General features: G+C 34.1%; 1 protein-coding gene across 1 annotated transcript in view; it reads left to right on the top strand.

Moving 5' to 3' along the window:
* LOC106468955 (WD repeat-containing protein 20-like) overlaps positions 1-20,763 on the top strand; it is a 39,381-nt gene that overhangs the window by 10,937 nt on the left and 7,681 nt on the right. Inside the window, 2 exon segments of the mRNA XM_013929409.2 lie at positions 2,396-3,365; positions 3,368-3,651. Of these exon segments, the coding sequence (XP_013784863.2) occupies positions 2,396-3,365; positions 3,368-3,651 (1,254 nt within the window).

Genomic DNA, 20,763 nt, shown 5'->3' with positions numbered 1-20,763 from the left:
CTACAAGCACACATCAAGTTTACCTAGAAATTCTGTAGTTCTTACACACGAATGATGATATGAGATATCTAAAATTAGTGTTGAAATGAAGCCTTATAAGTTAATTGCCAACTTAAAAGCAATTTGGTTCCTAAAGCAAGGCTTATAAAATTACATTTTTGGTTACCACTATTACTTATTGATGGTCTGATCAAAAAGTGAATTTGTAGTAAAACAAATTTTGTCATATTATGCATTGTGCAATGGGAAGAGGTGTATTGGCATGAACAATTCTAGCATAGATTTTTAATTTGTACGCTTATTAGTAATTTTGTAAGTATCCAACATAAGTCATTTGGTCTAAAAGGACAATTTACTTTCATCCATCATCTCTGAATAAACTAAGGGCAGTTTGGGGTGAGATTATTAAACTTACCATGCATTTCTAGAATTCATTGACTATGGGTATTTAACTGGAAGAATACAATGTACTATAAGATTTAAAAAATAATTATTATTGCATTCTTGACACCAGGAAACAGTTAATAGCAGTTCAGCCTCTGACAACATAAATCATACATTGAGACACTGAACCAACAACTTACAATATACGTTATTTCTTTTATTTAGATTTGAACTATAGCTATAGAATACAAGTGTTATACATTAAATTGGGAGTTCTAAAACTTTTTTGTTCGTGGACCACTTGAATTTTTTTTATCTTGGATGTATCACAATGGGGTATACATTTTATATACTTTTTTGCCACTTCATATTTATAATTATGCAACTTTTAGATGAACTACCTGAAGGGAACCTGCAGACCATGAGCACAGATTGGTAGCTGTTGTCTTTGATAATTTAACATTTTCATGATGCTGTAAGTTATTTCAACTTCACAAACTAGTAAGTGAGCTGTTTCATCACAGGTGTAATGTGAGCAATCAATAAAGTGCAAGTATGAAAAGCAAGTTCATAATTTGGCATTGTGCACATGTCTAAAGTAAGACCTAAAAAGGTTTGAAGATATTGAATTTTAATGCCTAACAACAAGTGAAAAGCAAGACATTATTTTCCTCAATATTACATTTTTAAACACCTGTGCTTTTGACACAAAGCTTTACATATTTCACATTAATAATTCGAGTCAACATTTAAAGGTTCTTCAATAACATTCAGGTCTGGGTTGTTTTATGACTACTAAAATAGAAAATAGAAGAAATGTCCATTTTATAAAATGAAAGAATTAGAAAAGTATCTACTGCAAGAATCATCATTATTAAAATATGCTAAAGCATATATAATACAGTAAATGCATTATTTTTTTAGCCATTTTCCAGGTGTTCCCATACAGTTTACATTATAGTTTGACACTGGTATTTAATCAAAAAATGCCCTTTTGTGCTGTGGTTTAAATCAATAATTTTATTTTATAGTTTAATATAGACTTATAGAACTGTATTGAATGCATTAGTTTTATACAGTTTCCAGTAATTGCCATGAATGTATACAAGTTTTTGGACTTAAATATCTTGTCTAAAATGAAGAAATTTGTTTTTGTCAGGATCAGTTGTTTGAACTAGTGAACTTTGAGCTATTAAATAGGTCGTGTCAGTCACAGTTTTATGAGAAACTATTTTTGCATAGCATGAGATGTAAGATTAAAGCATTAACTTTGAAGTATCATGATATTTTATTATTTGTAATACTGTATGGAAATAAGACATGAAAGTACAGTGTAAAAGGATAAATTGATAGTATACTAGTTTGCTAATCTTTGAAATCCTTTGAAGTGCTGAAACCCAGAAAATCCTTTGACAAGTCATTTAGATTTGTCCAATAATACACTAAGCTTATGTGTTACATCTACATGCAGCTCATCTCTGGGCCATCATGAGTTAAAGCAGGGTTTCCCAAAGTGGAGCTGCAGGAAAGTGTTTTAGTGAGGGTGTAGCAAATGCACAATACTCTTAAATTATTCAGTATTTATAGGTTCATTGGATGGATGGGGGTTGGGGCCTTGTGCTGAGAAGGTGGAAACCCATGAGTTAAAGACATTTCAGGAAGTATTGTATACAGGTCTTCTAAATCCTAGGTTTTCATCTATTATCCTTAAATTCTGTTGTCAAAACCTGAGGACATTTGATTTGTTTCTAAAATGTAGGGTCGTACAATATATATGAGCCACAAAATAATTTTGTGGACTTGTTAATTAAAAATTTGTATATATCTTTACAGATTAGTATTGTATGTTGTTATAGTTTATTAGACTATAATACTTAAAGTGAAAAACTGTTTTTAATTATAATGTTTAAAGACTGTAGTGATAACATTTTTAGTACAGGATGTTGAAGTTTAACTTTTGTATGGTTTTACAATAAATAAACCAATGTGTTTTGATTACTTTTTTTTTCAGAGGTTAATTGACAAAACAAAAGTAACTTGCTTAAAGTGGGTGCCAGATTCTCCAAATCTTTTCTTGGTTTCTCATAGTAGTGGACAGATGTATGTTTATAAGGATGATTTACCATGTGGAACTACACCTCCACATTACCAAATGTTTAAACAAGGAGAAAGCTTTGCTGTGTATACCTGTAAGACAAAAAGTACAAGAAATCCCTTGTATAGGTGGGTTGTGGGAGAAGGCTCCTTAAATCAATTTGCATTTTCACCTTGCTCCAAATACCTAGCAACTGTGAGTCAAGATGGATTTCTTCGTGTGTTTAACTATGACACGATGGATCTTGTTGGATTGGTTCGTAGCTACTTTGGAGGGTTGTTATGTGTATGTTGGAGTCCAGATAGCAAATATGTTGTCACAGGAGGTGAAGATGATTTAGTAACTGTGTGGTCTTTTCTTGAGAAGCGGGTGGTTGCCCGGGGTTATGGACACAAATCCTGGGTGAATGTTGTGGCATTTGACACTCACAACATATCCTATGCAGATAGTATTGACTTTGGAAGTGAAGAAGACCTGTCACAATTAATAGCTTCAGCAGAGCAAAATGATACTTCAAAACTAGGAATCCCAAATAATTCGAAGTCAAATGCAGCAGTGTCAGGTGCTTATCGAACTTCACTAGCTACGTGCAATAGAAGTTCTGTAGATATGCGTTCATTAACTATCACTTCTTACAGGTTTGGGTCTGTTGGACAAGACACTCAATTTTGTCTTTGGGATTTGACTGAAGATGTTTTAAAACAACCAATGGGACGGACACGAACTAGTGTAGTGTTGAATAATCCCTCCATGCAGCTCCCATCTGTTACAAAGTGCAACAGTGTTGGTCATGCTCAGGCAAATTGTATAGCTAAGGATACCTCTGTGGCAGATGGTAACTTAGTTTTACCTCTAAATCTTGTCAGTAAAAGTGGTACTTTAGAAAAAGAAAAAAACAAGACAAAGAACATAAAAGGAATTTCAGTCTTTCATCACGTAGTAGTGATAAAAATAGTTTGAATAAGTCAACTCACAGTAAAGTTTTGGATGACCCTGTCAGATTGATTGGAACAACTATCTGTCCATGCCTTGATGAAGTGCCAATGTTAGAACCACTTGTGTGTAAAAAAATTGCTCATGAACGATTGACAGACTTAGTATTTAGGGAGGATTGTGCTGTGACAGCATGCCAAGAAGGTTATGTATGCACGTGGGCAAGACCAGGAAAGACGGTAGGTTATAGCTGTACATTTTATATTGTATATATTCAGTGTAGGCTATCTCTATTTTTTTTCATTTTGATTACTCGTGTAACGTTAATGACATTATTGATTTCTGCTTCATTTTGATGAAAGTTATCTTTCCCTAATTCACCTTAGATTTTTTTGTCTCCATGACAATATTTTGAAAGCTATTTGTGAGTTATAATGTTAACAATAGTGATAGGTTGAAATGCCTAACTCTTCTGTATCGAGATCTATGAAGAATTTGTTGAGATTTTATATAGATCCATAATTTTGTAAGTAAATTTATTAAACATTATTTGTGGGAGCTAATTTTCTTAGTTGTGTGTTAGTGCAAGCATGCTTCTTGGTGAGGTATCTATTTTATTGGTGAAAACCTTAAATTGGTAACACCATATTTCTTTCTCTCTCTTCTTTTTTTATCCTCTCATTTTCTTTGAGTGCATGCATCAGTGAATTTTGTGCTTCTAGGAACTAAGTTTTTCCATATGTTTTTGTATTTTTGAGTTTGTTCAAATGACCATTCTTGCCTTATATCATTTTACATGTTCCTTCAGTCTGTTTCGAGATATCCTCTAAGAACTAATACTCTTGATTTTATTCTTTCTTAGTTTTTCTACTCTTCTGTGCTTATAGTCTCTCATAGACTAATGGATGACTGTTATTGATCTGTCTCTGAAAGTGATCTCAGCTTACATATAACTGTTCTGAACTACATACATTTTCACTGGGTTCTGCATTAGGAAACTTTTCTAATAAAGTAAGAGTTTTTTTTTAATTGCATTTTGGCACATTTCTGCTTATTTGCTTTGACAAGTTTGGCCTTGTATTTTGTGTAATTTCATATATCATACATGACTGACATGAATTGTTGTGTCAAAAGCAAACATTTAGATGTTATAGATAAGCTATATGCACAGTCTATCAACACAATATACATAATAACTGAATAAAATATAATTTGAATGCCAGACTTTGCCCATGATGAATGAATATAAAGCTCAGTATTCATTTTTAACACTGCCTGTATCTGCAAATTGGGTAAGCTCATGTTGATCAGAAAACAATTATCCATTGTGGAAATAGCTTATTTTTTGTTTCTTTTTTGGGCAATATGATTGTCCAAAAAAAGATTTAGCCAATTTTTAGCTTCAGTGACCCAGTGACTGCTCTAAATCAATGGATTAAAATTGCTAACAACTACTTCAAGGACTGTTGAAAATATTGTGATTCTTGTTCAAAACTGAACTTCTATCTTCCAAATGTAAAAGTCTGGATGTTCAAAATGCTTATCATGCTCTTTTTGTGGTGGTGAATATAATGGATTATAAATTTATGCAGAATTGGGTCAGAGATGTGGGGAAGTAGCCAAAAATTGTACTGACAAGTATTAATAATAAACCAACTGGTGGAAGAAAACAACCAAGGCAAAGTTACAATGAAAATATTGTGAATATCAATGATGAAAATGAATATATGGGTTTTATTGATAATGATGTTTGGCCTTAACTGGAGATAGTGACCATGACAAAGAAATTGAATATGTCATTTAAGAATGTAAAAATGTATATTATATCAGGGATGTTTCAGAAAATTTTTCTTTAATGAGAAATTTACCAAGTTGAAAATTATGTGAAAGTGAATCCTTTAATTCTGTTGATAAAGCAAGTCATGTAATTACCTAAAGAAAATATGCTCTATTATTTTACCCAATGATGCAGAACAGTTATTAATATAGAAAAGCAAATTGTGAAAGATAGCAGAGAAACCAAAGAAATCATATCTTGTAACAAGTTAAAGAAAAATGTAATTGAAATACAATCATTACTTGTGCTGCATTCTGTCCAGAGAAGGGTGTTATTAGCTCCATTGTGTGCTTAACTACAAAATGACAAAGTTTGCCATTTTTGTAAAATTGATATCAAAACCCAATAGACTGTCTGATATTTTAGCTTGACACAGTATCTCGTAAATGCATTTAAAATGAGGCTTTTTACAATTGCAGTGCTAGTTATCTATTATTACTTATACATAGCTAATATTTATTGATTCATCTACCTTTATTCAGTTACATTTTCTTCTATACTTGATATTTTGTTCTATAAAAGCTGCAAAATCCTTATAATTGGTATATTCATTTAGTATAATTTCTGCTATTGAATTGCAACATCAATTTTTTGGTGATTCTATCCCTAGTACAAAAGGTTACCCAATTTGCTCATATGACAGGTGTTCAAATTATAATGAAAAAAATAGAAATTTAAAATTAGTTCTAAATAATATAATTTAAGGAGAAAGTAAAATGTTTTCAAAAGAAAATGTGAAAAGTATAAAAGCAAATAAAGTTTTAAATACACATAGCATTCCATTCCTTTTTTTTCAACAATCATTTGATTGGCACTGTGAAGCTACTTTTTTTAAATTTACAGGAGTGATTTTTGTAAGAGAAGTGAACTCTCAGAAAACTTGTACTTTTTAATTATGTTTCTGAGATTATATTTTTATAATAACCATATTTTTAGATTTTAATTAGTATGTTTGTACTTATGGAATTTAGTGGTACATAGATTGTTAGAGAGCTACAAACACATTTTAAAATCTTAAAAACACCAAAGATAAAGGAAGGAAGTTCTAAAAAAGGTTTAAAGCAAAAGTATGTTCTAGCAGGAATTTTAGGATATCATATTTACATCTCCACTGGTAATAATATCCAGACCCCCTCCTACCCAAAAACAACAAAAAAAACAACAACAATTCGCTTAAGGTAATAAGTCTGTCTAATATGTTGAATATGATAGAATTTGTTGTTGAATCTCATGCAAACTGTTAATATGAAACTACAATGAATGCTTATTGTTCTGAAGTTTTATAGCAGTCTTCTTAATTTATATCTAAACCACTTCAAACTCAAAATGGACTAATACTTTTTAGTAAAAGTATACATTTATTTTTTTGCAATTATTTTACACTTTTTGATTGAGTGCACCACATATTTGTGCATGTGAGTAAACAAACAAATAAAAATGACAGTTTTAGAAATGCTACTCACCTCCATGGTACAGATAGCTAATATCTTGCACCACTGCAAAAATGTGTTTGCACATGTGCCAAGACTTTGAATAAAACTCCCACACCTACACCGTGCAATTCTGTGATGCAATTTGGTATTTAATAACAATTTTGTCAGTATGAAAAATGACCAAGGCCAAAGTATTAGGACATACCAGACCTACTAAATATATATATAGATATAATACTTTTCATGAATTAAGTTTCATGAATACGATTTCTCATTCATGTTTCCAAAAATCTCTCAGGTCCAGACCATTTTGATGCTGATTAATGTGATCACCATTATGTATCATGTGATTGGTTTTATCCTACATTCTTCATTTTTGACCTAGGACTCGTGACCTCTTGCTCTTATATAACTTCTTCTGAGCTTGCTTTGGCTTTGGATATCTTTAACTAGCTCTTCCCACTGATTCTTTTATTCCTGACAAGGAACAGGTAAAAACTACCGTTACCCTTTGCTCGGGTATATGACATTTATTCTTTAACTTCAGTTGTACTCACTGTCATGTTCTCTGCTTTCTTATTCTCGAGTTCCAGTTTTGGGCTCACCACAATAAAGTCTAGTTGTTACTTTCCATATTTGGAAAATTTTAAATTCAGTTCTGGATACCTTCACGATTTTCAGTGTTTGGTCTCTTGCAGAACAATCTCTCCACATCATTGTATTGGGCAAAGATTATTCCCTGCTTAACATGGATATAATTTTCCACCAAATGATACTCCCACTATGTCCCCACCTTCCATAGTAGGTGTCATTCTAATTAAGTTTCCTTTTCTGTTGCTTTATTCTCAGAATGGAGCTAATTTTTTAAATTTATCTATGATGGTTCCTCCACCATCATTCAAAGGCTTGGTGCAGGTGCAAAAGCTTCTTGGCTATGCTGTGAGGTTTTAGCTGTCTGTTTTATGTAGAGGTGAGTATCAATCTGAAATATATTTTCAGATAAGGAAAATGTTAACTTTCAGCTGTTGGCATCGAGTGAGCAAAAATGCTAGTTTTCACATAGCTTAGCTCAAACTAATCCCTTTTTTTGTGGATTTAAATATTTAGGCACACATTAAAGTAAGTCTTCTTGGCTTTAGGTAAACAAATTGTGAAGAATCCCAACCTGTGCTTCTTTAGTTTTAAGCAACCCTCTGTTTGTTACCTGGATTCACAGCTTCAAAATTCCTTATACATCTATGTTTATGCTTGTTTTGGACTAATTTCTGTAGAAATATAAAATGTTTCTAATTTTTCCGGTTTTGCTCCTGGTTTGTAAGTCTACATTGATGTGTGTGTATATAATATCTTTGAATCAGTTTTTATATAAATTATACTACAGTGTAGTCTAGCAGGATGTTTCTGTAATGTAAGTACTACCACCATGAAGCAAAATTATCACATCACATTTTATGATTTGTTCAGTAGCTCTTTATACTCTCTTGACTTATTAAGTCTGTAATTACTGCCATTGCAAGTTATTATGATTGACAAATTTATTGATTCGCATTGAGGGTCATTTCATTTTACTGCATTATTAAATCTGTGACTGTTTCATAAAAGTTTAAGAATGACTAAGATTTTGAAAGTAGTATGTAAGAGAATTACAGACAATAAACATAGGACTGTACATTGAACAGTTAAAAAACTATATTTAATGAAAAGGAAAGAGCAAAAAGAAAATGAAAGCTTGGATGGTAATAATGTGAAGATAGAGTTCAGAATTCTTTTGTGATTAGCACTTAGTATTGTCAAGATAAATTTAGTTTGATATATAATGTTTTGTATCTGCTAATAAGGTGAAAATGTTTGAAGTTGTTATGATATTGGATGGAATAGGAACCCATGTTAATTACATTAAAGAAATGAAACAAAATATAGTGTTGGATAAAGAATTTCCTGTAAAAGTACATATAAAGTGTTATTTTAAAGAACAATATCAGCAAGACTCTGTGTCCTATTAATCTCAAAAGGTTGTAGTTGAAAATACAATAAAATTATTGTATAGACAGTAAAACTTGGATATTATAAGTATTTGCTAATCAATTAATTGATGGCCACATTAATCAAATACATTTGATTAATCAACTCGTACATGCCCCTTACAACAGCTCCATTCTCTCATAAAGTAAAAAAAAAAATGGGTGTGAGGTGCCTTTACAACTTCCAATATGATATCTTACATATTAGCTTTCCTCGATTTGTGCTGTCTTCTTTTTGCTCAATATTTTGCTCAGCACTAGCCTTGAGGCTCCAATCTTAACTCGCATGTTCCCATGTGGTATTGCTGCAACGTTGCATGCAAATGAAGATGCGACAATCCCCCACCAGTAGGAGTGTGACACAACCTCCTATTTTGAGTATAAAAATACTCTTTATTATCTTGAAGTTTTCACATTTCATTTGTATAATCTCTAGAACCTTCTAAATGAATATCAAGTTTTTTAAGGTAAATGTTTGTTTTATTTTCCTTTTTGTCTACAATATCGCTAACTATAGCTATTATCATTGACATACAGTTCAATGAAATATTTAAAATTAACAAATGGAAGTATGTACATACCTTTTAATTATTATTTTTGTCTTATGCGTAATTTCATGTCTTTATCTTTTATTATTTATACTGATATGTCAGCTGGTGCAGGACAGCCAATAATATGTCCTCAGTTGTGGGTGGTAGGGATCCTCCTCCTTCCATGGACTGGATGAAAAATTCCCAATGCTGCTTGGTTTTGGACTGGAGCTGACCTACCATGTTTGTTTTCTCCTATCCCACCACTGCCTGAATCTCAGGTTCCCAGGTGGCCTGGTGTTGGTTGTGTACAGGATCAGCACACGTGAGTACTACCTAGGATGGAAGAATGGAAGTTCCTCTTCCCTTCTGCTTCCTGGTATGGAGATGAAGATAGGCCCCTCCTTTTTCCATGGACTGGATGAAAAATATCTGATGCTGCTTGGCTTTGGACTGGAGTTGACACACCACATACGGTCTGAAACACCCTAGCCATATTACACCATACAGCATGTCCATTTTCCATATTTTGTTTCTAAATTTGTTTCTTCTTCCCCCCCCCCCACTTGGGGACACATATTTTCACTACAGGTGAAGAGTATACTCTGGTGCAGAAGGGTTGCAGTCTCCCATGGGTGTGCCCCTATACTTTCATGGTAATCACCCTCCATGGGTTCTCTTTGGGAGTTTTCCAAAGGGGACTCATTTAGGTTTCTTTTGCATTGGTTCTTCTACCACTTCAATGTGGAATTATAGCTGTGTGAACAGAGGTAAGGTATCATATCTAAAGTTAACATTTTTCAACACTAAAAATGTATTTTCGATAGATACCTCCTGTCACACTTCCTTCCTGTCCACTTCACTTCCAGTGCATCTTTTTTTGCCTAATCTCAAAGTGATGATTGAACAATCAGAGGGAGTCAGCTGTGCTAGGAGGATGTGTTGCATTCTTATTGGTGAAAGATTGTTGCATGTTACAGAGCATGGAAACACATGAGTTTAGGTAAGTGTGGTGAGCAAAAAATTGTGCATATAGAAGGTAGCACAAAATCAAGGATAGCTGATATGTGAATGGAGGTATCTATCTATCAGGGAACGAAGTTACGGAAAGTTAATTAACAAACGGAGACGTAACAACGAAACTTAAGCGACACAAGTTCTTTCTTAATAAAACTGGTTTATTATTTCCGAATATAACTTTACCAATACACTCAACTTCAACAATCGCGCTAAACAACGCTGTAACGTCTCTCGTGCTCTCTAACTGCAGTTCAATTACTCACTGTCTACCCACACATTACATTCCCCTCTTTTATATACCAGCCTACCCTATATCTAGTAAGAACTAGAACATTTGCCAAAGTACATGATAGTTCTAGAAACGTTGCGTCACAGTAGTCATGTGACTCGATGACGCAACAATATAATCTTTAAAGTCCTTGGATTATAACATAACTTAGCTATTCATAATGATTTTGTAGACCTTTTAATTGGTTTTGTTATGAAAGTTACAAGTAATATGCCATTATAAATAGGAAAAAACAATGAAAGAAGTATTCAACAAACTTATGCATAATGTAGGCCTATAGCAGAAACTAGTTTTTTTTTAAACATTTTATTGTTGATGTCTTTTGGGTGATAAAGTTTATTAACATTTTTTAAAAAGTTGTTTGAAATTGCCGTGAAGTAATATTTTTATTTTCATCAGCAAAAATGCAGTGGTTTCAATATGGTAGTGTTGAGGAAATTTGTAGGGAGAAACCCATGAAACACTATACATTATTTTTGATAAGGTACTTTACCTCGTCTCACATGTGTAGCTATTCTTGTTCAGTGCTGCCCTCTATATGCAAATAATTTTTGGCATGCCGCAAGCCCTAAACTCCTACAATCAACGTGGTTCAACTGCTTCTCGCATGTAAATCATCATGCGACAACCTTCCACCAATAGGAGTGCAACACACCTGCCTGGTGTATGTGACTCCCTCTATTTGATTCTATTGAACTATCACTTCTCATTAGGCAGTTATCGAATGCAGACATTTTTCAGTTGTGCTCTTTTCACATGTTCATTTAATTTTTTTTTTGTGAAGTAGTGCTTTACTTTATCTATTCATTTACCACAGTTAGTTTTCTGTTGCAGTTTGACACAATAACTTACCTTTGTTTATTGATTTTTTTTTCTCATTTTTGACTTCTTCACAGTTTAAGATGAATTCCAAAGTTTGTGTTTTACAACTTCTGATCTTTTTACATTACTTCGAGTGCCATTACATAGGCTTCAGGTCTGGGTGTCTCGAATGAGGATGTTTCAGCTATCATTCATCGTGAGATTGATTTTTATATGAGTCGGTCTTCTCCTGAAAATGTTTGGGTTGTTCCTGCATTGTCCAAACCTGTTCATCACAAGGAGGATTTTGACAGCCTCTTTCCTCCTCCTCCTAACTATGCCGTGCCTTCCCATGCCTCTCCTGTGGATTCTACTAGGTCTGACTCTGCCTTTTTGGATATGCTTTCTCAGGTGGATTTTATTTACTCAGTTTCACCATTTTCATATGATGTTGTTCCTTCCTTGTTACATAACACCCATCTTTAAAGTACCTTGTTTTCCCTCCTTCCACTGACATCAGGGTTCATGAAAAGCATTGCATTTCTCAGTTGAGGGTAGATGTTAGTATGCCTTGTCCTCCATGGGTTTCTGATCATTGTTCCTTGGGTTATCAGCAGGCTAATTAACCCTTTCTCGACTCCCAGCAGTTGGAGTCATTTTTGCCATTATATGGGGTTGTCCCTGAAAATCCTATCCGTTTCTTCCATGCCCAGTTTCCCACTTTCATCTTACCCTTACAGATCTCCTACAGTACTTGTCCAACAAACATCTCCTTCCTGAGGCACTCCACTGATCCCCTGAGGGGTTTTTAGGGATACCTTTTCCCTCCTTACCTCCTCATTGGCAAGTTTCATTGCTGATGGAATCTTATTGGGAAGGACACTGTCTTGTCACAGGTTCATCTACACTTCACTTATCTTTGTGACTTACAGATGGCTCCTTTTCTCTATTGGTTTGTTTTTGGAGATTTTTGTGAATCTTTGGAATCATATGTGGAATCTGTGAGACCACATTTGACCCTTTTGTCTTTGATTGCTCATTTGTTTCATTCTTATCCCATGACATCTCCCATAACTGTTTCTTGTCCTGCAACCTCTTGTCCTTTAACAGTTCCTACCACTATGTGTATGAAATTTTGCTGTGTTTCTTGACATCGGGTTCATCGTCACCAGCAGTTCCAGCAACTTTCAGGGGGTTTCCTGACCAGTGGGGGCATTTTTGACTGATTTTGTTCCACTTTGGTGGGTATTCACTACCGATTCTTGGGTGATCCAAGTTTTGTCAGAAAGACTTTTCATCCATTTCCTTTCCCCACCACCATTGTCTCCTTTACTGATTTCTTTCTCATTAACTTGGGATCCTGCTACCAGTATGCATCTATCTGAGGTTGTGCAGACCCTTCTATCCAAGAAAGCTATCAAGCCTGTCAGCCAACCTTCTCCAGGTGGACTGTAGATGACCATGGTAGATGTCTCGAATGCCTATCTCCATATTTCTCTTTCTCATCAGTTCAGACACTGTCTTCAGTTTGTCCACTATGGGGTTGTGTATTAGTTTCACACCTAGCCTTTTGGGGTTTATTCAGCACCATATGTATTTTATTTGGTGATCAAGGCCTTTGCCTGACTTATGCATGATTGAAGGTTGCATTTACATAACTACATGGATGACTGCCTCCTGTTAGCTTATTCTTTTCAACATACACAATTGCTGTTGATAGAAGCAGCTCATGGTTAGATTCTCAAGTTGGAGAAGTCTTCCCTTTTGCCTATCCAATAGCTTATCCACTTGGATGTACTTTTCAACACCCACCTTATCTGGGCCCAACCTTCTTCACTTCTTTTCTGTTTGATGGAGCTCTCAGTTCTCCAAGCACTTACTGCTCCCTCTATTTCTTCTCACGTGGTTCTGTTGCATTTGGGGAGTTGGACTTCAATGGAAGCCCTTATTCCTTTGGGTCAGACACATATGTGTTCTCCTCAGTATATTCTGCAGGGTCAATGGAATCTTGCTTGGGATTTCTTGGACTCCAAAATTACCCTTCTTTTTTCCCTAACAGACAACTTGCATTGGTGGTTGACCAAGGACAACACAATGATGGAAGTACCACTTCCTCCCCCTCATCCAGAGTTGCATCTGCTTACAGATGCTTCTTTCCAAGGTTGGGAAGCATGGTTCCATCAGCAAGAGGCTTCTCGACAGTGGTCTTACATCAAAATGTCTTACCATATCAACATCTAGGAGATTCTGATGGTATGATGTGCTTTGGTCCATTTTCTTTTTGAGGTACAGAACTGACACATCATGCTCCAATCTGATAATTTCTCCATTGTTGCCTATATCAATCACTAAGGGGGCATTCACTCCTGTTCCCTTTGTGGTTGAACTTTAGAACTCATTTATTAGGCTCACATGCTGTGTATGAGTTTCCTTGCATGTCATGTTCTGATGCTTTTCACTTTGTGGCAGATTGTTTTCCAAAACCTGATTTGATTTATCCCATGGAGTGGTCTCTCATCTCTTGCCACTCATGTTTTCAGGTGACTCTGCAATCAGTGGGGTACTTCTTATCCGGATGCTTTTTCTACTTTACTCTATTGCCAAGTTACCTCTTTTTCAGTTTCCAGTTTCTTATCCTCTGGCCCTGGCAGTGGATGTTCTCAGTCAGGACTGGACCAACCAGAACCTTTTGTATTCCTTCTGGTTTTGTATACCTCCTCATCATGCAGTTTTTCTGGATTGTAATGTCAATATTGTTTATCACTACCTTCCACTTCTTCTGTTTGAACCTTTGTCCTCATGTTCTGTATTTTGCCTATCTGTACAGACTTATTCCTACTCCTTTTAGTCTGTGGGTGTCATCAGTTTGATATATTTGCCATCAGTATTTTACATATCTTTTTCCATTTCACATATGTTCTTCTTTACCCAGACCAATCTTTTTTTACCCAAAATTTCAGTGGCTGCAGTCTCTCATGTGTGTTTGTCTCCCAACGGGGATCTTCTGCCTGTAGTCATTCTTCAAACTTCTGTGCCACTTTGACTGGGTAAGTTATTTTTTATTCTTATTTGATTATTTTCAGGGGCCTTATTTCCTTTTTTCAGGATAATTATTTATTGTTTGGATCCCATTCTGTGGCACTGTTCAGCCATTGCTTATTTTGTTCCATGACCACGCAATGCACACTGTAGAGATGGGGTGTTCCACAAGATCGCTTGAAGGTTATTCTCGCAATGGAATTGCTTCATAAATATACCAATCCTGGACGGTACCACCCATGGACTACATGGGTAAAGCAAAGGGGATAGCTGCCCATCCCTGCAATGTTACAGTTCTTACCATTCTACTCTCCCTTGATGTATCTTATTTCGAAGATATTATTGAATTTTGATTGGTTCTGGTCAATTTCACTGTTGAGGGAGTTGATTTCTGTATGGTAAACATCTTTTCATTACTGGATGTTGGGTTCCCAGATCAATATATTTTCTATTATTAACATGTGCCCTGGTCTGGAGTAGGGGGGAGGGGGTTTGAGATCCTCTCCGGTCTCTTGAACTTGGGGTGAAGATGGTATGATCCTCCACCACGTGATTTCGATTCCCAGCGGAATTGGTTTTGGATGTAGTTGACTTGCTCAGTGGGTTCCATAGCACCCTAGCCACTCTACATTTCCATTGTTTTTTTCCACACCACTTGGATGTACTCCTCTGTTTGTCCACCACATCATTTCTTCAAATCTAACTCTCGCTCAAGATGTGTCCTTAGGATGCTTTCGAAGGATGCCTATTTTTTCCTTCGCACTTGTCCCTCCACCTATTTAAAATGGATTCTAGCTATTTATGTGAGAAGAGGTAATATACCATATTGGAAGTTCCCACCTTTCCTCCCCACTGGTAGAATTGAATAGAGGGAGTTGCATGTGTAACGAGTGTGTGTGGCACTCTTATTGGTGGAGGGTTGTTGCATGATAATTTGCATGAGACACACATTAGTCATTTCCAATGGAGGGGAGGCAGAAGGCTTGTGGCATGCATAAAATGTTTTTCTTGCATATAGAGGGCAGAACTGGATGAGAATAGCTATTTATATGACTGGAGGTAAATACCAATCAGAAATACATTTTCAGTATAGAAAAATAATAACTTTTCAGTGTTTCTTTTAATTTATATACAGGCCATGGTTGAAACCTTGCTATGGTGCTGCATCAAGTGGTTTAATCACTCACTAATAGAATATAGCTTTGTAAACAGCTATGAATGAAGTTTAAGTATGATTGAATAAAGTAAGAATGAGACTATCATGTATTAATGGAGTAAGTATATAGGTTTTAGAGGGTTTTTTCTTTTATAGTTTCTGTAAATGTTCCTTCATTATGAATTATGAACATATTTATGTGTTAAATTATATCTGTTTGAAAACTGCAGAAATTGTTTTCAAGCAGAAGAATTAAATAACTTGAAATATGGTAGGCAAGCTTATATAGCTTAGAGACAGGTTAAATCAGTAGCTTAGAAAACTATTAAAACTAATAGTAATAAGTGTACAATGTTCGGAGATGGTTTTGTCATCATCAGGTTAAAAATAGTTTACCTAGACATAAGAATACACATGCAATATGAAGCAAAGAAGTTGTATGACTGAATATTGTATAAGGCTTAATAAACATATCTTGTTGATGTTTGGTTATTTGTTTAAAGTTATTGCATGTTTACATCTTAATAGATATACTAGGATTTTATTGACTTGCATTGTTTGTTTTCCAAATTAAATAAAATAATAATTAAATCATGTAAGTTTACTGTTCAGTAAGTATAGTAGGTGATTTTAAAATATTGTAATGACTCAAATCTTTATTGAATATTCCAAGTGGGAAATGGCCATAAAAATTGTGGTAAAATATTATTTTTGACAAAAAATATGATTTTTGCAAAAGCATAAATGTCCATCTTCAGCAGTGGTCTATCCAATGAAATCAAGGATAATTTGAAAGTTACTTAAAAAACAAACAATGCAAAAGAAAACAAGAAAATTAATACTGCATTTGTATAATTCAGTGGTTAAAAAAGTTAAGACAGTAAGCACATATCCATTTTGTTTTCTTTTTTTTTGCTTGCAAGAGTTGTAGGGGATGTGGCATACTGATTGATTAATGGAGTGTAATAGATTAATTATCCCATTGATTAATCAATTAACAAATACCACTTATCACCAAGGCTATAGGTGTGGGTAATAAGATAACCAATTGGATGGAAGAAAGCAGAGGGTTGTTATAAATATGTTCAGTCAAACTGGATTAATGTCACAAGTGGGGTTCCTCAGGGCTCAGTCTTAGGACCTTTACTCTTTTTGATTTACATCAGTGACATAGATGAAGGAATGGTCAATAACTTACTTACATTTGCAGATGATATTCAGGTCTTGGGTGTTGCTAGCTGTGAAGAGGATGTTGCTGATTTACAAATTGATTTAGATCATTTAGCGAGTTGGGCAAATAAATGGCAGCTGGGTTTTAATTATAATAAATGCAAGAAAATGCATGTGGGTTATCATAGTTTAAATTATAGGTATAATTTGAATGGGAATAACATAAACGGTGTGATGAAGGAAAGAGATCTTGGTGTAATAGTTGATCAGTCTCTAAATCCATCCATCCAAGCAGTGTGCTGTTGCTATTGGTAGGGCAAATAGGATTTTAGGTTGTATTTACAATACAACCAAAATACAAGTCTAAAGTGTTTATAATTTCTTTTTATAGGTCACTGGTTAGGCCATATTTGGGTTATTGTTTTCTTTCTTGGGCTCCTTTACTTAGGAAGGACAATGAATTGTTGGAAAGGGTTGAGAGGAGGGTTACTAGAATGGTACCTGGGATGGAGGGCTTGTCATATGAGGAAAGATTAAAATCTCTCAAATTGTTTTCTCTTGAAAAAAGAAGAATTAGAGGGGATCTGATTGAGGTGTTTAAGATTGTAAATGGAATTGATAGTGTTGATGTATCATCTTTTTTCATACTTAAAGGTGAGAATAGTAGAACTAGGAGACACACATATAAATTTTGGCAAGGTAGGAGTCATCTTCACCTAAAACAGTTTTATTTTTCTAACTGGTTGGTTGGCTTTTGGAATGGGTTGCCTTCAGATGTTGTAGAGGCAGTAAATTTAAGTGAGCTTAATAGAAACTTTGATAGCTATATGAATGACAAGGGCTAGCTTGAAGATTTTTTACTTTTTTCACTTTTACTAGGCCTAATGACTGACATAGGCCTAATATTTAATATATATAGTAGAGTGAAACTAACAGTGGAAAAAGAAATAAGAAAAAATAAGTTTATTCCATCAAAGTGAAACTCTAAAGTAATTGAATCAGCCTGAGTGCACTTTGACAAAAAGAACATAGGATCTTCAGAAGAAAAAAGACCACAATCGTAAGTGAATCACACCAGACTAATATTGCAATAGTATTAGAGAAAATAGGTCGGCTTGACAACTGAGATTCTAAAGTAATTACTTAACTTCTCATCATCTATATTCTCTTTGCTTTTATCTGTCTAATACTCTCTGTCTGCTGCTTCCTGCTCGTCTCACACTATTTATATCTTTATTACATAGTCATCTGGCCATTTTCTATATTCTCGACACCAATTAGTTATTAACAAAATCTTCTACAATTGTCTGCTTTTAACTCTTATTATAACAAAACTTAAAAACAATAAAATATTCACTCAAAAATATAAATTAATCACTAATATTTAAACCATACAGTCTTTTATATCATGAAAGGCTTCTTGAATAATAACTGAAAATACTAGGCTTTTATTTTGACTAAGATTACTTATGTCTAATAAGTAAAATGTTTTATGATTATACATTTTCCTTTGTTAGTTACAAAACATTTGAGTAACTTTTAAGCAAACGCATAGTTATAGATATAAATCTTAAGGCCTGCCATTGTCATAAACATTTACAAAATATGTAAAATGACACTGAATTGTTTGGGATAATAAGTCTGGAAAAGTGTCCACAGTATTGTTTCAATAGGTGACTGATAAATTAATAAATTTTTCTAAATGTTAAACAATTCATGGATAAAGTTTAGGATTAAAGAGTAATTTTATTCTAAATTATTTTGCCTGAAGTCTAAAGACAGGGCTTCATCTAGCTTTTCAAATCTCTTGCCACTTGATAAAATGTTTTGGGACAAAAATTTTCAAGTCACTTTTTGATTTTAATTCTCACTATGTTTCAACAATTCTAACTCAAAAATGGTTTATAATCAATATTTTGTCATTTTTTTGAAATTTATTTAGTTTAAAAGAAAAGTATAAAGGTCATATTTTCATTTCTGTATCGCTGCAAAATGTTTTGCTTGTAAACAAAAAACACTATTTTTTCCTCTTTCTGCCCACCCTAAAGAATAACTTTAATTTTGATAAGAAATTATCACTCCTCGAGAATATATTATCCATTTCTTGATTTTCAAACACTTATAGTAGTAGCAGGTTATCTAGACACAGGAATATATATATATACACACACAATTCTGGAGATTTCTTAAGGCTTAATAAAGGTGTATTGTTAATGTTTGGTTCTTTGTTTACATTTTTGGTGTCTTTTACTTTTCAGTAGATATACTATGATTTTATTGAGCTACAATGTTTATTATATTCACTAAATAAAATAAGCTGACTGTTTGTATTGTAGAGATCCATTCTACTAGTTTTGAGGTATTTTGACAATGGTGAAGTCAATTCAAATATGTGCATGAAAATTTGAAATATGATAACCGTCTCATATGTAAGTAGCAATTCTTTATGTGCACTCACGTGTAGATCTTTAGTTGTCTTGAATCCTTGCTAATATTACAATAAAGGCAATGTATAAAGCACATGAAATATAATCTGGTTTTGAAAATGATCGATATACTTTTCTCAGTGCTGTATCTTTAGGCTACTAGGAAGTTTCACTGATCATAAAGAGGCCTAGATGGTGAGTGTACTCAATATTTTCCCAAGTACACATCTGTTGCCGTGAATCCAGAATATACATTGCAATGTCATTCATTAAACTGAATATTGATGTACTTACAATTATAACCTTTATAGTAACTGCCAGTACTATATTTGGAACATGTGCATGGTACCAGACATGAATTTGGTTTGGGGACACTGTTAATAGTTACATAGTATGAAGCCTTTATATTGTTCTTATATATAGTATGTCAGCCACTTGTGGATAGTTCGCTGGGAAGAAATCTTTCTTTATTACAGGATCACTTATGTTTTGTTTTGTGAGATAATTAGAAAAAATGGTGAACTGATGTATATTAGGATGGGCAAAATAGTTGAATATATACTTTTATTGTTGAATTTTACTTGAAGTTACTGGAGGGTTATCTGTGCTAGCTTTCCATATACTAGAGGGAAGGCAGCTAGTCAACACCACCCAACATGCCAACTCCTGGGCTATGCTAACAATGCAACCATGGTTCCAAAGTGCAGAGTGTAATTATTATTTTTTCTGTGGTAATGGGGTGCAAACTACAGACACTCGAATCCACAGTCTGGCATGCTAACCATGGTGAATATTTGTAGTTAAGGTTTTGGTGTCTTGTTTTGCCTGAATCATTTCTTGTTATGTGGTAAACTGACCTAACATCTTGTACTGTGATTAGCCCTGGTTTAGAAAGGAGCCATTACCAGCATAGGTATGTGCTGCATTCATGATTTGTTTGGGTTAAGAAAACCGGGAAAAGTCAGTGAATTTTATATTTTGCGTTCCTGGTTCAGGGAATTTATTTTCATAGATAAAAATAGGGGAAGTCATTGAATTTGACATGACTTAGTGATGCTTCCAGAACACAAATGGTAAAAGAATAAATTACTGTTAGCACCAAAATATTTTACATGGGTTAATACTGATGCATTTAACAAAGCAATGCGCATATTTTATGCATAAACATTGTTTTATCTACATTTATATTTTTGCTTATTATTAATTGTCATGGAGCATGAAGGCAGTTGTTATAGATTACATAAACAGTAGCTAAGTTTCCACCTGAATAGGTTGTATGGGCTCTGGACAAGGCTTTGTCTCATCTTCCTAAAACTAGGACATGGAGGATTGTTATATTACAGCCCAAAAGCCCTTAACAAATTACTATTTAGAGATAGCCTGTTTCTATTTAACCCGATGACCACCGGGTACAAACTTGATGCAAGTCTTGATATATTTTATTCCAACAATAAAACTAGAGGATGAAACGGTTTGAAACTTCATAAGAACTTTCATAAATGCACGAAGTTTAAGAAACATAAAGCCTGTTACTTTTGATAAATCTAGTTTTTTTTGCATTATGATCTTTAATATCTTGAAAATTACATTAGGAAATGATATTTATAAGAAATGATTACAATATTTATA

Source organism: Limulus polyphemus, unplaced genomic scaffold, assembly GCF_000517525.1.
Source record: "Limulus polyphemus unplaced genomic scaffold, Limulus_polyphemus-2.1.2 Scaffold3235, whole genome shotgun sequence".
Lineage (NCBI taxonomy): Eukaryota > Metazoa > Arthropoda > Merostomata > Xiphosura > Limulidae > Limulus > Limulus polyphemus.
This window is presented reverse-complemented; position numbering and strand designations above follow the sequence as displayed.